The sequence below is a fragment of the Peromyscus leucopus genome, chromosome 8b, assembly GCF_004664715.2.
Source record: "Peromyscus leucopus breed LL Stock chromosome 8b, UCI_PerLeu_2.1, whole genome shotgun sequence".
NCBI classification, from domain to species: Eukaryota; Metazoa; Chordata; class Mammalia; order Rodentia; family Cricetidae; genus Peromyscus; species Peromyscus leucopus.
In genome coordinates, this window is record NC_051086.1 from 105263291 (window position 1) to 105277994 (window position 14704).

The following is a 14704-nucleotide window of genomic DNA, read 5'->3' on the forward strand; positions in this document are numbered from 1 at the left end:
CTACCATCCTGTCCCTCAAAGTCTTTCAGAGTCACCCATAACAGTCCAAGTTCACAGGTTCTTTTAGGAAGCCCTGCTTTTTTGGGTCCTGCCTCACCTCAGGTGACTCTTCTGTTTCTGGGGTTCCTACTGCTCCCAACCCTAACCTTGTCTGTCTGCCACCCTTTAAAGTCCCTCCAAAAGACCTTGAAGTACTAAGCACATAGCTACTGTGTGTCAACAAATTAGAGGACAAGAAGTGAGCCAGAGCAAGGATCTAGCTGCACAGGAGCCCTTGGACCCACCACAAACCTGGGTACAAGCCTGGCCTGGCCTCCTTTCAGGCCTCACAGATCTGGGCCACCCTCCCCCAGACCCCCACTGCCCCGAGGTCCAGAGGGACTGTAAGGCTCAGTGACCGGCCTGGCTAGCCCCGTGGGCAGCTGACTTGAGTTCTGCCTCTGGCTGCTGCTTTTTTGCCCTGCCTTCCCTCCAGCCCAAAGCAAACACTTCCAGGCGCCAACTTCAGTACCTGAGCTCTGGTCTGAGAGGTTCTGAGCCTGCTGTTTAGGGCATCTTCTTCTCCATGGTGCCCTGACCAGCCACACCTTGCTCAGAGCCATGGGTGGCACACAGACACCTGCCTGTGCAGCGTTCCTCTGAGGACCAGCCGCAGTCTAGGCAGCAGCAGCACCCTCAGGTGGCTTCCTTAACCTGAGACTGCTCAGGGGCCTAGTGTGGGCACCACACCCCATTCCTACTAGGTAGCAGGGTTGAGGTGAGGAATGCTGAGCACCACCCAGGCTGGAAGTATGTGTGCCCCTCCTCCAGATCCTGACTCTAGGTCTGAAACATTTGCAAAGGCTCTCCTGTCTCAAAGGGAGGAGAGAGGGCAGGTCTACCTGCTTCGGCAGTTAAAGAGGACGGGCATGGGATAGGAAAGCACCACCAGCATCCTTGTTTGGGAGGAGCCAGGGCTTCAACATTCTTGTCAGCTGCTTCAGCATTGAGACAGTCTCCCCTACAATCAACCACCAAGAGGCAGCTCTAGGAGCCTCAGCAACTGCTGGACTCCAAGTAGACCTGCTAGGGTACCAAGATCTAGACCCCGTGGTCTATAGAAGAGCCAGGGACATGTGCACAAGCTACCCAACTTCCTGGCCTGGATCATTTTCCCTTTCTTAAAAGATTCTTGCTGTAGATGGGTTTCCTGCTTCTTCCCAGGGCTAGGAGCCCATGGAGCACGTCCCACTAGGCTTTATTCAGTTGAGCCACCGAGGTACAAAATGAGGACCACGAAGTCTGTGCCGAGAACAGTCAAGCTGGCCCAGCCGTCAGGGCAAGTGCATCTTCTAGGAATCAGGAATGGGGTGCTAGAACGTGCCCCAAAGTAGAGGGTACCCACTTGTAGGGTGACACAAAACAAGAGGTCCCCAAAGTCATCCCTCTGTACCTTTCACCAAAGCTGGGTGGGCAGATATGCAGCTTCCAGTCAGGCAGAGGGGTGTCCCCAGGCAAGACTGGGTCAGTGGCAGTTGGAATTGTGGATGCTAAGGACACATCGCAACACTCCTCCTGTCACGGGTGCCCTCTGCTTATCCTGTCCACTGGGCTGCTTCCCTGTGCTAGCCACCCTCTCTGAGCAGCTCAGTGGAAAGGACCCAGTCTATTGCAAGACAGGCGGTGCCTCCCTCACAGGCAGGCGAACAGCACCCTCCAGCAAGGCCAGCTTCCTTTGGAATTGTGTGAGCTGGGCAGGGAGAGCTGGGCGCAGGACAAGGGCGTGAGCGACATCCTCCAGGTCAGAAGCTAGTTAGTCTCCCCTGCAGGCTGCGCCTCCTGCTGCCTCATGGCCTCCAGGAAGGCCAATTCCTTGGCTTCCTTCTTCTGATTCCGGGCTTCGTACTCCAGCCTGGGTCAGACAGGTATAAACTGGGCCTTTCCAATACTGGGAGTTGCCCACCAACCCAGCCAGAGTGGGTGGGGAACACACCTGTTCTTGATAATCCTTTGCACAATCAGGTCTGTAGTGAGGTCGCTACCACTGTCGATCTGACGGAAGATTCCTCTTCTCTTGGGCTCCTGGAGGCCTCAATGCAAAGAGAAGAGGGAGGTGAGAAACCTGACTACAAACACACCCCGGGTGCCCCTCCACCCATGGGAGGCCAATACCAGCGAGAATGGTTGTTCCTGCTTCCCAGAGGCAGCCCAGGCCGGGGCAACCCACCTGGTAGGGGTCAGAGCCATCCCTGTCAGGTACAATCTCTGTCTTCCCATGACACACTAGGTCCACCTGGGGGAGGGAGCAGGGTCAGGAGGCCTCCTCAGAGAAGCTATACCACCACTGACAACCACCTAGGGCTAGCTAGCCCAGACCTAGGAAAACCAGCCCTGGCTGACCCAGGCAGGATCCTCAAACCTTGGCATCATGTTCTGCTCAGCTAGAGAGAAGCCTCACCTTGAAGTGACTCAGGAGCTCTGCTGTGACGGAGTACGGTGCCCCAATCACCACTTCTGAAACATACTGCAGAGACGGGCAGTAAAGCAACTCACTCAGTCCTCATCTCTGGCAAGCCAGGGGTAGAGGGTGGCAGAGAAGGCCCCAGGGGAGCCAGCTGGGATGAGGCAACACAGCGGGGGCCAGTGGGCAAAGGGAATCCTCAGACTCCGCAGCAGGGTAAAGAAACTGTACCAACAGGGCCCAGCCACCCTCCACCCACCTTACCGGCAGGTGGATGCCCCTGCCCTGGCTCAGGGAAACACTGCTCCCAGCCCACTCACCCGGCAGGCCAGCACACTGAGAGTCCGCTCGTGCAGGTTCATGATGGGGTAGTTCTTGCCCTTGTATCGGTTTACTTCCTAGGGCCAGGAGTTTGGCTCAGCTAATGAACAGTGCCCTCCCTCCCAGCTGGCCTTCCTGGGCAGAAGTGGGAGAGGTGCCCCTTCTCACAGGAACACCCTAGGCAGGGCTGTCCTGGACTCCAGAAGAGAACCATGCTTGCCTTCACTAGATACCAGGAGCCTCACTCCTTCAGAGGCCCCCTGTGCCCAACACTGACCCCAGCGAGGCCCCCTGAGGAATCCCATGGCCCATCAGCTGATGGGGTGCTGAGAAGCAAGCAAGTAGAAAGGCAGAGACCTGGTCAAAGTGCAGGCCGGCGATGATGTAGGGCCTCTTGGCTAGCTTATGCACCTTCTCTAGGAAGTCCACGTGCCCGATGTCTATATCCGGATTAAGAAGCAGTAACTAGCTGTGTATGATGGTGTTTTCCTGTAAACCCAGTACTTGCATGGTGGAGGCAGGAACATTGCAAGTTCTAGGTTAGCCTGGACTACACAGGAATATTCTGTCTCAAAAAAGCAAGACCTGGGATTGTAGCTCAGCAGTAGATCAGTTGTTTCAGATACAGAGCCCTGGGTTCCATCCCCAACCCAAGGGGGGTAAGGGGGGCAGAGGCAGCAGTAATGGGCTAGGAAGGGAGGGGCTCTGTCCTCTGTCCTCAACAGCATGTACCCAATGGACTCCTTGCCATTTTCCCTGATGAGGGTTATACCCGCTACAACCCAGCTCAACCCTGGAGCCTTGGAGTCTATGGGTTCCACTCTGTGGCATGAATGTGGGGCAGCAGAGGCCCTAAGAGGATACGGAACAGGTCAAAGGCACCGGCCACGTAGATGACTGTCTCCCCAGGCTGGGGCTCCTTCCCAGAGGCAAACTGGATGATCTTCTGGGATGTCTGTAGAAACTGGGACACCCCTGTCCAGGGGTTCTGCCCCCCAGGACACTATTAGCCAAGAGAAGGAACCAGTCAGCGGTAGAGGCCTCTAGGTGTACCCCTCACCCATCACCCTCCCCAGGGCCACACTTCTGAGCCCAGGGCTCCCTGTGCCCCTGTCATAGGTGTGGGTGATGGGAGCATGTACAAAGAGCATTAGAGGCTGGACTCCCCCCAACCCCAGCCTGCGAATAACCCAGCAGCACGCTGGCTATGGGCTCTGTCCAGGCAGGCACTTGGGGCAGGGGCAGGGACACACCATGGTAAGGCCAAGCAGGGCCACTGTAGCTAGCAGGACTGTGGCTCCACCCGGTGGCCACAGCAGATACTGCAGTCAACACCAGCTCTGCCTGGCAACACACCACCAGGAGCAGGCGCAGAGCCCAGTGGCCAGCAGACAGCCCTCTGAGGGACCCGGCACCCTGAGGCCACCATCTGGTCACCTGGGAGGAGACTTCTGAGGAAAGTGTGTCCCCGGCAGGTGTCGGGTGAGGGGGCTACAAAGGGAGAGAGGGCCAGGCCATTTGGTTAGATATGCCACCTGTAGGTGGGCAGTCCTTGTTCCTCCTCCAGGAAGCGGCTGCGGGGACTGGCCACCTCTCGCCTGTCCTCCCTCCCAGCATCCACCAGCTGGCCAAGCCTGGTGGTCAGTACCTGGTCAGCACTGGGAACGGGAGGGAGGAGGGCAGACAGTGAGGCTCTGGGTCAACCTCTCCCCATGGGAAGCCTAAGGTGGGCGGATGGGGAGTGCTGTGTGGTGGCTAGTCAAATGTCAGCTGTATTTCCAGAGTGGCCTCTGCAGCCAGGCTGTACTCACCTTGCCAAAACTGTCAGCATATTCCCGATACTCGGAGGACATCTCCTGCACACAAGGGCAAGAGACTAAGGGACCGTGCCCTCCTGACTGCCAACCCTGGGACCAGCACACCACAGCCCCAGAGCCCAGTGACAGGATGGTCAGACAGAGAAACAGGATAGACCCAAGGGTGGTTAGGAGGTGTCCCTCCCTCTTGTGTCCTCAACCCAAGGACCACGTCCCAGACCCCATTCCTTTGGACTCACCTGGCTGCTATGGTGGGCCTTTGTCACCAGCAGCATGCGACCCACGAGGTCTGTGGTGGACACACCCTGGGTGCGTTTGCACTCTCTGGGGCAGAGGTAAGGTGAAGGTTTTCATCCAGGACTCTCTCCTGAGGCTCTGCTACAGGCGGACCCCACCTGAGGGACACGACCCTAACCCAGCCCCCCACAGAAAACCAGACTGGGGCAGGAACAATGGTCATGTCAGTGATTCAGCTCCTCAGTGTAGCACCAGGGAGCAGGCAGGCCACGTCTGAGACACAACAGCTCTGGTTCCCATTCTGACACTGGACCCTCTGGCCTCTCTTACACCCAGGGCCCTATACCCTGTATACATGCTCTGCCAAGGGAATTCCAGGCTGCTCTGTCTTCTGTAGGAACCACTGGCCACGGCTGGCTCTTTAAATTACAGTTCACTAAAATAAAAAGCCAGTGCCCCAGGGGCACCAGTGACACTACAGAGTCTATGGATGCCCTACCAATAGTGGTGGCCAAGAATGTTGCCATTTGTGCAAAGCTCTGGCTGGCCGCACAAAGGTCACCAGGTCACAAAGGTCACCCCACAAGCATTCCTTTCTGTATCTTCCAGTCCCAACTGTGGGTCCAAATGCCTTGCAGGCTACTTCAAAGCAGTAATGAGAGCTAGGAAGGGATCCACTTGAGTATCACGGGACCTACCTGTACCTCCCAGCCTGCTTCACTTCCTCATAGGTATCTCGGCCATCTACTGTCAACGTGATGTCATCTAGGGGTGACATGCACACAGAAAAGGATTTGTTTTGGTTGTTTTGAGAGAGAGAGGATCTTGCTATGTTGCCCAGGCTGTCCTGGAACTTTTGTTTTGTTTTTCAAGACAGGGTTTCTCTGTGCAGCCCTGGCTGTCCTGGAACTTGCTGTGTAGACCAGGCAACTCAGAGATCTGCCTACCTCTGCCTCCCAAGTGCTGGGGTTAAAGGCTTGCACCACTATCACCCACCAGACCTGGAACATTTAACGTCCCTGTTCAGCCTCCCCAGTACTAGGATGATATGTATGCGCCATCACACTGGGCTCATAAACAAGGGTTCTTAGCTCGGAGCACCCTTGGGACCAGAACCACCCTTTCATGTGTCCCGCTGCTCTGGGGGACGGACCCAGAGCGCTCTTCTATCTGCACAGGATGAGGAGCCCTCTATCTCTGAGATGCTGTCAGCTGTCAACTGGTCTGACTGAGCCCAGCCCCCATCTCCAGGCCCCGCCCACTCACTGCCATGAACACAGAAGTCACAGTTGTACTTGTCCAGTGTCTCCAGTGTGGTGACGTAGGGAGCAGCGGGTACCACCTCATCCACCCACTTGATGGCCTGTACCATCTTGTACCTCTCCTCCTGGGTAAACACTGGGGGCCCCTTATGCTTGGCAATTTCCTCTAAGGACAGAGAAAAGAAAAAGGACAAAACAAAACAATTGATGTCCAGCTCCAAAGCCCAGTCCCTAGGAGCCTCTATCACAAAGCCCAGCGGGGATAACCACTCAAGTGCAACGGTATGCAGTGGGTCATTTCTGCTAGTCGCAGCCCACGAGGCAGGGCCCCATGTAAACAGCACTGTCCTCCAGCCAGCATGTGTGCTCAGGGCATCTGCTAGTTGACAAGGATGGCCTATGACCACAAAAGGCCATCAGTCTCTTCTGGTCTCAGAAACCAGGGTAGGGTGGACCACACAGCTGAAGGAACTGTCCAGTGATGCCACAGCTCTCTAGAGCTGGGACCAGGCTGGCTTACTGCACTCTGAGTCCCTACTATGCTCTGGGGAAGGATACGGGGATCATTCTGGCACCCCAACCGCCTTGCAGGCCTGGTCAGTTAGAGCAGGTCGTAAGCACAGCAACCCACACCTTACCATCCGTATGCACACCCACGATGAGGTAGTCCCCCATGGCCCGTGCCTGGCGCAGCTGATTGGAGTGACCATAATGCACCATGTCATAGCTGTGAGGACAGACAGGACAGTCAGGTCCTGTACTGATCTTGGCAGGAAACTGGGGGCCTTGTGCAGGACACAGCTTTGGTCCTTTGGAAGCCCCCTGGGAAGCCCCTATGGGGGTTATTAAACCAAACCCCTGGGTGTTGGGCTTACAGAGGTAAAACTGGTTCTCAGTTGTCCATACCCTACATACTGGACTTAGGGAGGACTCAGTCAGTGTCAGGTCTAGCAACAATGGCAAAATCAGGGACAAGGCCTGGTAAGGTCCAGAGAGCTGGTGAGTTTCCAAGACAGTTGTTCACTGGCAGATGTGCAGCCATTTCTAGCTGCTGCTTTTGTTGCCCTCCCACCCCCGGATAGGGCTTCTCTGTCCCGGAACTCACTTTGTAGACTAGGTTGGCCTTGAACTCACAGAGATCCACCTGCCTCTGCCTCTTGAGTGCTGGGATTAAAGGCCTGTGCCACCACTGCCGGCTCTGGATTTTTTTTTTTTTTTTGGTTTTTCGAGACAGGGTTTCTCTGTGTAGCTTTGGTGCCTGTCCTGGGTCTCGCTCTGTACACCAGGCTGGCCTGGAACTCACAGAGATCTGCCTCCCAAGCACTGGGATCAAAGGCCACCGCCACCACCCCCTGGCCTGGATCTGTTCTTTTTTCAGAAAATAAGATCTCAGGTAGCCCATGCTTTCCTCAGACTCACTGTGTAGCCAAGAATGACCTTGAACTCTTGACCCTCTGACTCCACCTGCTGGGATTACCACCAAAACCCTTCTATTTGGACGCCAGGAAATAAATGCAGGACTTTGTACATACCAGGCAAGCATACTACCAATTGAGCTACATCCCCAGCCCACAAAATAGAAGAGCTTGTCCAGGATTTGAACGTGGGATTTCTTGCACCCTAAGCAAGAATTATATCCCCAGATTGACAAGCCACACTCAAACTTTGAAACAAGAAAACAGTCCTGAGTTAGGAGCAGACTCCATTCTACTGGAGTCAAGCAGACAGTTCCCCACCCCCATCCACATGGCCTGGCTTAGCTCTCTGAGAGAACAAGTGCCTGTCACCTGGTTCTGGAGCTTTTATCCTCAAATCTAGGTCTGGCCCTGACTACACTGTCAAGGTCAAAGCTACCCAGAACCCAGCAACATGCTAGGCACTGAGGGTGTACCAGTGTACACTGGGACCACCTGTATCCTTCTCCATGGGCCAATGCTGGGCCACAGTCTCTGTTCAGTTTCCTCCAGAACTCTAGTCAGGTGTCATCAGGTGACTCGAGCAGCCCCGTATAGCCACACAGTACAGAGTGGAGGTAGAAAAACAGACAACCCTGACAGGCTCAGGCACTGCGGTAATTCTGGGCCAGCCCTTGTGCCCACTAGACAGGCTGGGCAAGATCAGAGGTCAGAGTCTGCATCAGGGATTATGGTACAGTATTGTGGCTGGGCCAAGGTCATAGTCCACTGACACGAAGTCAAAGCCACTGTTGGTGACTCAGGTGCCAAAGAGCAGAAGGGGGCTGAAGTTGCAGTTCAGTGGTGGAGCACTTGCCTAGCATGTACAAGGCTATGGATCGCACCCTCAGGACTCACCAAACCAAAAACAAACGAGAAATGCACCAAGTCCAGTCCACTCCCCCTCCATATCTCCCGAGGGACCCTAGTGACCATTGCGCCTCTCTTCTCATCCACCAGGGGTAGGCACGACGAAGGGCCGAGGGCGGTAAATTACAGAAAGGCCAACATCTCTTCTGCTTGTTGACAGTTCCACGACTTTCTAACAGCAGCGTCACGGGCTGACTTGCCAGGGAAGCCTACGGCCTTCCAGCTCCGGTAACCTGGGTAATGACACCCGCGGGCGGGCGGCCGCATTTCCGGTGTTCGGGGAGCGCACTGCCCGATGCACCCGCGTCTGCACGCTACACTCCTAAGTGACCGGAGGCTACATTGCCTCGTGCGGCCTCAGAAGACTGGGGATCCGCCAACTGCCGGTGCGTGACCCCGGGGGGACCGCCCGCCCCAGGCCGCCGGCCCACTCACCAGCCGTCGCACCAGACCCGCACTGCGCGCTGGCCCGCCGGGACCCTCCGCCCAGCAGCGCCGGCCTCCCCGTGCCCGTTCCGGATCATGGCACCGCAGGACCCGTACGACCGGGCAGCTCCCGCGACTCGCAGCCCCCCAGCCCCGCCCCCGACGCTCGCGCGTGCTCACGCGGGTCTCACCCGCCTGCCGCGGCCAATTGAGTGCGCTACGCCAGGCCCCGCCCCTGGCCGGGCCCCGCCCCTCCGCCCAACATGCGCGGCCAATGGTCTGTGTCGCAGTCCGAGCCCTAGCAGGGTTCGCCCCCTGGGGGTGTCCCGTAGAAATCCCTCCCGGTCCCGGCGTCCAAAGGAACAGGCTAGTACCGCAAGTACGCGGGTACGCGGGCTCGGTCCGCCCCCACGCCTTAAGCATTCCTAGGGACTGGGTTATTTATTTACTTGTTTTTGGGGGCAGGGTTTATCTGCAACAGCTCTGGCTGTCCTGGAACTAGCGCTGTAGACCAGGCTGGCCTCGAACTCACAGAGATCGGCCTGCCTCTGCCCCAGTGCTGGGATTAAAGGCGTGCGCCACCCCCCCACCTCGGGTGCAGCCGGTCCTCGGACATTTTCAGATCCTCCGTGGTGCGTGTGTCAGTCACTGGGACACCAAGGCAGTAGAGAGATGTTTAATAAGACTTGCTCAGACTAGAGGCTTAGATCCGCCCCTGTGCCGTATACTCAACACAGAAAAAGGTTTCTATAAAGTGAACACTTTTAGTAGTTAAGTAGTAGAAATAGGGAGGCCCTGAGACTAGCCTGGAGAGTGAGGTAAGGCAGTGGTGGGCTCCTCTGCTGGCCAGGCCGGGGTAGACCGGAGCTCTGTTTCCACTAAGACCTGGCTGCCACCTTTGTACAGGGGTGGGTGGGAGGGAGGTGTCCTTGAAAGTCACGCCCACTTGGGGCAATCACAACAGTGCAAGGGAGGCTTCCCACAAGGGCAAATGGCTAAGAAAACGTCACCGTGAAATGTCACCCGCGAGAGTTCTTCCCACCAGGTCCTGCGGGGCCCTGCAGCCTTCACGGTGACACAGGCCCTGAACAAGACTCAAAGCCGTCTGCAAAGTGCCAACTGTTCTGCCAACGCCCGGCTATGCTGCTTTCTTCCTTCTCACACGCTTGGCGCAGCCCCTCCCAAACCAGCCTCCCAGGATGGGGGGCGCCGAGCTGAGCGGGGCGCTCTGGTCCCCAGGCGTGGCTTCCTCTCTGCTTCTGCACAGCGACTTCCTGCTGTGGCTGCCTTCCTCACCAGCACGGAGGGGAGTTGCCAAGGAGAAAATGGGGTCTTGCCACCTAACAGAGAGAGAAGCAGCATCAGACAAGTCTGAGACTCTCTCAGTCACAACCCTCCCAGGAAGGCGGTCTGAGGCCAGCTGTCTCCTACCCCTTCCCTCGTGTCTCAGTGGTGGCTGGGCTCTGGCTACAGCAGCTTCAGTGTCACCGAGCTATGGAAGAGCTGGCTCAGGGGACAATCTGCTTGGGTGGCAACTCCAAGGCCAGCAACAGACCTAGGGGCCTCTTCTGTGTCTCATCATCATTGGTGGGCTCCACACACAGGAGGGGTAGTGCTAGCTGCAGGATGGCTCCATCTCTAAGGAGAAGCTGCTAGCCACTCTGGGCCCCTTTCGCTTGTATGGATGGGGGCAGGTGGACCAGACCCTTTCCCCTTCCCAGACTGCATGACAGGGATGGGAGTGAAGGCCAGTTGGCTAGGGAGGCATGGCCTACAGACTACACCATGAAGAAATCATGTATCTGATTGAGATGCAGAACCACATATTATAAACGTAAGATAAAGATAAGCACTGATTAAAAAAAATGAGCTAACTTAATGTTAAAAACAACAACAAGAAAACAAACCAACAATAACAACAAAAAACAGTACAGCACAGGATAGGCCCACGTCACAGAACACCACAAACATAACATACAAGAATTGCCAGGCCCAGAGGTGAAGGGATCCTTAATTTCTTGAACCCTTTGATTAAAAGAAGTTACTGATTTCCCCTATAAGACCCTGAAAATTCACAGAGAAAGAAAGTGTAAACTTTTCACTCAAAATACACACCAAATCTAAATTATCACAAATTCTGTATCAAGGCAATTTGATTAAGCTTTCCCCAAATATCCCAAAACCAAGGACACAGATTCTGTCTGACCAGAGTTGCACAGTTCTCACCCCTCACAGTTGTCCACCCAGGCTGCAAGAGATCCGTGGGGAAACATCCTACGGAACACACTGGTAGACCCCCTCTCCTCACAGAGGTGCGGGCACCATTCCAGTCAGGGGGGAAGAGTGTACGCTTGTGGTGGAGCCTCGCCCCAGCCAGTCTCTCCGGAGGCTCACAGAAGACAGACACAGCCCGTCACACAGAAGGGCGCAAGTGGGGCCGTGCTGCACCCACTCACCGGTTGTAGGCCGGGATCTCCAGGCCCAGTTCATCCATGAGGAGCTGCATTACATCATCGCATTTCCCATGAAGCTTCAAAGCAGCCCAGTCATCCTTTGGGGTCCACTGAAGATAAGAAAGGCAGATGAGAGTAACTTCCCACCCTTTGCTGGTCCCCTGCAGGCTGGGTCAGCCCTCTCCAGGAACAGGGACCTATACAAGACTTCCAGGACATACAAACATGGCACATTTCCCTGGCTCCTCTGACCTCAGACCCAGGGATAAGGAGGAAGCTCTAAGTACCCATGTTACCTGCAAGTTCACAATGTAGAGTTTGGGCCGCCGGCTTGGAGGCTTCGTCATGCACCAGAGGCGAGGATACTTCTTTAGTACCTGTGGGAATGGACAGACACAACACACAGTAAGAGGGTAAAAACTAAGACAGCAACTCTAACCCACTAATAAACAGTTCTGGGTAGGCAGGCCCGTAACATGCTCAACCCACAATGAGTTAATGGTGCCGTCAGCACGTACCTTCAGGCTGGACCCTAAACACAGGATCGTGTCTGCTTTACTAGCAGCCTCGGTCGCTGCCTCCCAGTTCAGAGGCTGCCCTAATGTCCCCCTCTCCCCAAAGTGCACAATGGTGTCCCGCAGCTGAGTCCCACACTTATGGCAGGTCCGGCCAGTCTGGTGTCGGTGAAGGGCAGTACGTTCCGTCACATCAAACACTCGCACATATTCTCTATTAGGGATGCAGGCGGTGCAGACCTGAGAGGAGAGAGCACAGTGAGCGAGACCTGCCTGTCACCCAGGCCCTGTATCCCTCTGGTACACTGCTCACTTCTATGTACATATTCCCATGGAGCTCCGAGATGGCAGTCCGTGGCAGCCCGCTGCGCAGATGGAGCCCGTCACAGTTCTGAGACACCACATGCTGCACCTGGAAAACAGAACAGGGTGGCAGTCAGTAGGGGACGGAGGAAGCACCCTACGGCAGTGAAATTATCCTGAGCCCAATCTGGCCAAGGGCCAAGGTTCCCAAAACAAAGAGGCAACTGTAACCCAGGAGGGCCCTGTGGTAGGAAGGAGCCAAGTTCTCCCCTACTAGCTCTGATACACTGGGAACATCCAGGAGAGAAAGCATCTGTGCTGCCCTTGCAAGGTGGGCAGCAGCTTGTGGCACTGGATCAATACCCTCTTAGGTCATTCACTTTCAGGTCCCTCGAGAGCCGAGGCAGATCCCTTTCCCTACTTGCTCAGCAGATCTCCGGAGGTTTCTGACAAACCTCCACTGTAGCTAAGATGTCTAAAGGTCCCCTGTCCCCAACTCCACCCCTGCCGACACAAAAGAAACTGAATGGAAAGCTGCAAGCTAACTGTTCAGGACAGGTGCTACTCTTTCTTCTCGGGGAGAAAGCATAGCAGGGACCAGACAGGAGTCTGAGCTCCTGGGACTGTTCATCACAGGACTGACTGGGCACTGAGCTGCAGCTCTGGACTCTTACCAGCTTTTGCTCATGCAAACGGGTGATGCTCATGTGGGTGAGAGTAGGCTCTGCCTCACTTAGGTCAGCAGCACTGAAGGATGTAAGAGAGAGGGAGGTGAAAGGGCTGAACCACGCAGGTGCAGCTGCTGCCTAACCACGTGAGGAAACTGTGAGATGCTCACCTCACACTTCTTCCTTTCTGAAGCAGTGTCCATACCCCATTAGGGCCCCGATAATCTGGGATAGAAGCCGCCTGCACAATTGGACAAAAAGAGAAGTCTAATGGGAAGGAGGTACTGCCAAATGCCCCATATGGGCATGCCCCATTCTAGATTTGCTGACAGACTAGTGTCTGCTCCGTCCACTGCTGACCTGTCTGATCCCCAAGTAGAATGGACCCAAGTATGTCTGTTTCCGTCTATGCATATGACTTTCCTGTCCTGTCTAGGCCAGCTCACCCTTCCACACTCCTCAGAACCCTGCCTTACTTCAGGGTCCTTTCTAGCAGTGAGCAGCTATGTCCACATCTGTCTGAAACACTGAAGGTCTTAGTGTTTTCACGTCATGTTTGGCAAATAGTGTACCCCAGGAGGGAGCACATCTCTGTCCAAATACTTATATCCTGGGGCTCTGAACAGTTTTCACTCCAACTTAGCATACATATAAAAGCCTCTAAGATGAAATAAGCGTTAGTTAAATTTCCACGAGAAACAGAAAGCATACAGGATCTAAGAGTCTTTGGATCCTGGCTGGGGAAGCCCTGTATCCTCACTGCTGCTGAAGCTCAGAGAGGTACCCACCCTGACCAGTAATCCCAATACATTAAGAGCAAGAACCTCAAATGGTGCTCAGACCACATTTACAAGCTGCACATGGTGTTTGGTTGTCACCAGATCTGTAGAGGTGACATCACTGCTGTAAAGTCCTAACTGGATGGATCATCACATGGCTCCGAAGGTCCCAAATGCTTATGTCCCTGATGTCTAAGAGAGCAGCAAATGTTCCTCTTCCTCACACTGCTTCCGGCCACTGCTGTCTGTCTGTCACGCTTCTCATCCCCAAATTTCCCTGCAGAACCCTACTCAATGCCATTTTAAAGACAAGGTCTCTACGTCGTCCTGGCTGTCTTGGAACTTCCTATGTAGACCAGGTTGGCCTTGAACTTACAAAGAACCGCCTGCTTCCGAAGTGCTAGGATTAAAGGCTTGTGCCACCCCGCTGCGCTTGCCTTAGTTAAATCTTAAATCTAGAGTTGTTTCGGGTCTGAGAAAAGAGGACACCTTGGAGCTGCTTCAAAGGTGACTGTTGGAACTTGGGTAGTTACCAAACTCCAGCACCGTGCAGCCCAAGTTTGTGTCCCAGAAGGGGGCGCCCCACACCCGACCCAGCCCGCAGGCCCTCGCCTACCGTGCTGATCCCAGCGCCTGTGTAGACCACCAAGTGTTTGGCATTCCGGACAGCTCCCGCCAGTTCGCGGACCTTCCTCCGCAGTTCCTCTGGGTCATCACACACCTGACAGGAGCCGGGGCCGGTCATACGGGCCGCCGCCCGCCGCCTACAGCCCGCCGCCCGCCGCCCGCCGCCCGCGACTCGCCTCCTCTTGGCGCCGCTTGAGGCCCTCACGCCGCCGGCTCCGACCCTGCAGCTCGGTCACCAGATCCTCGCTCTCGGCCAGAAGCCGGCCCTCCTCCGCGCTGCGCTCTGCAGCCGCCTTCCTCAGAATGCGTGACACCTGCGGACGAGCGGCGGATGAGCGACTGCACGCGCGGGCACGGCCGCGGGCACGACGGTAGCCTACCTGGCGGAGGCGCTCCCGCTGCTGCTCCTCTCGCAGCCTCCGGACCCGCTCAGCCGCCTTGCGCTCCGAGCGGCTCAGACCGCCACCGGCTGCCATCGCTCCCGGGACTGCGCTTCCGGCTTCCGCTTCCGCCTCGCCCGGCAGCCACAGAG

At 55.8% G+C, this 14704-nt stretch overlaps 2 protein-coding genes across 15 annotated transcripts; both read right to left on the reverse strand.

The window, feature by feature from the left end:
- Positions 1-1181: 1181 nt before the first annotated feature.
- Pcyt2 (phosphate cytidylyltransferase 2, ethanolamine) lies at positions 1182-9016 on the reverse strand. Of its 13 annotated transcripts, none has more exons than XM_028853588.2 (14): positions 8837-9016; positions 6716-6804; positions 6082-6243; positions 5514-5580; positions 4818-4902; positions 4573-4617; positions 4199-4252; positions 3626-3764; positions 3119-3201; positions 2761-2838; positions 2438-2503; positions 2207-2272; positions 1973-2061; positions 1182-1891 (listed from the first exon to the last, which is right to left on the reverse strand). In XM_028853588.2, the coding sequence occupies exons 1-14, from the start codon at positions 8923-8925 to the stop codon at positions 1789-1791; spliced, it is 1215 nt and encodes a 404-aa protein (XP_028709421.1). In that variant the 5' UTR covers positions 8926-9016; the 3' UTR covers positions 1182-1788. The 13 variants fall into 13 exon arrangements, with proteins under 13 accessions (XP_028709421.1, XP_028709426.1, XP_028709417.1 ...); XM_028853593.2 differs by having other exon boundaries at positions 1973-2069; XM_028853584.2 differs by having other exon boundaries at positions 1973-2069; positions 2152-2272; positions 8837-8982.
- Positions 9017-9487: 471 nt separating this feature from the next.
- Positions 9488-14690, reverse strand: Sirt7 (sirtuin 7). Of its 2 annotated transcripts, none has more exons than XM_028853635.1 (10): positions 14553-14690; positions 14349-14486; positions 14162-14266; positions 12937-13007; positions 12773-12845; positions 12109-12207; positions 11799-12035; positions 11577-11657; positions 11284-11390; positions 9488-10167 (listed from the first exon to the last, which is right to left on the reverse strand). In XM_028853635.1, exons 1-10 carry the CDS (start codon positions 14646-14648, stop codon positions 9966-9968), a joined length of 1209 nt encoding a protein of 402 aa, XP_028709468.1. In that variant the 5' UTR covers positions 14649-14690; the 3' UTR covers positions 9488-9965. The 2 variants fall into 2 exon arrangements, 1 of the variants encoding a protein (XP_028709468.1); XR_005090336.1 differs by having other exon boundaries at positions 10077-10167; positions 10259-11390.
- Positions 14691-14704: the final 14 nt, after the last annotated feature.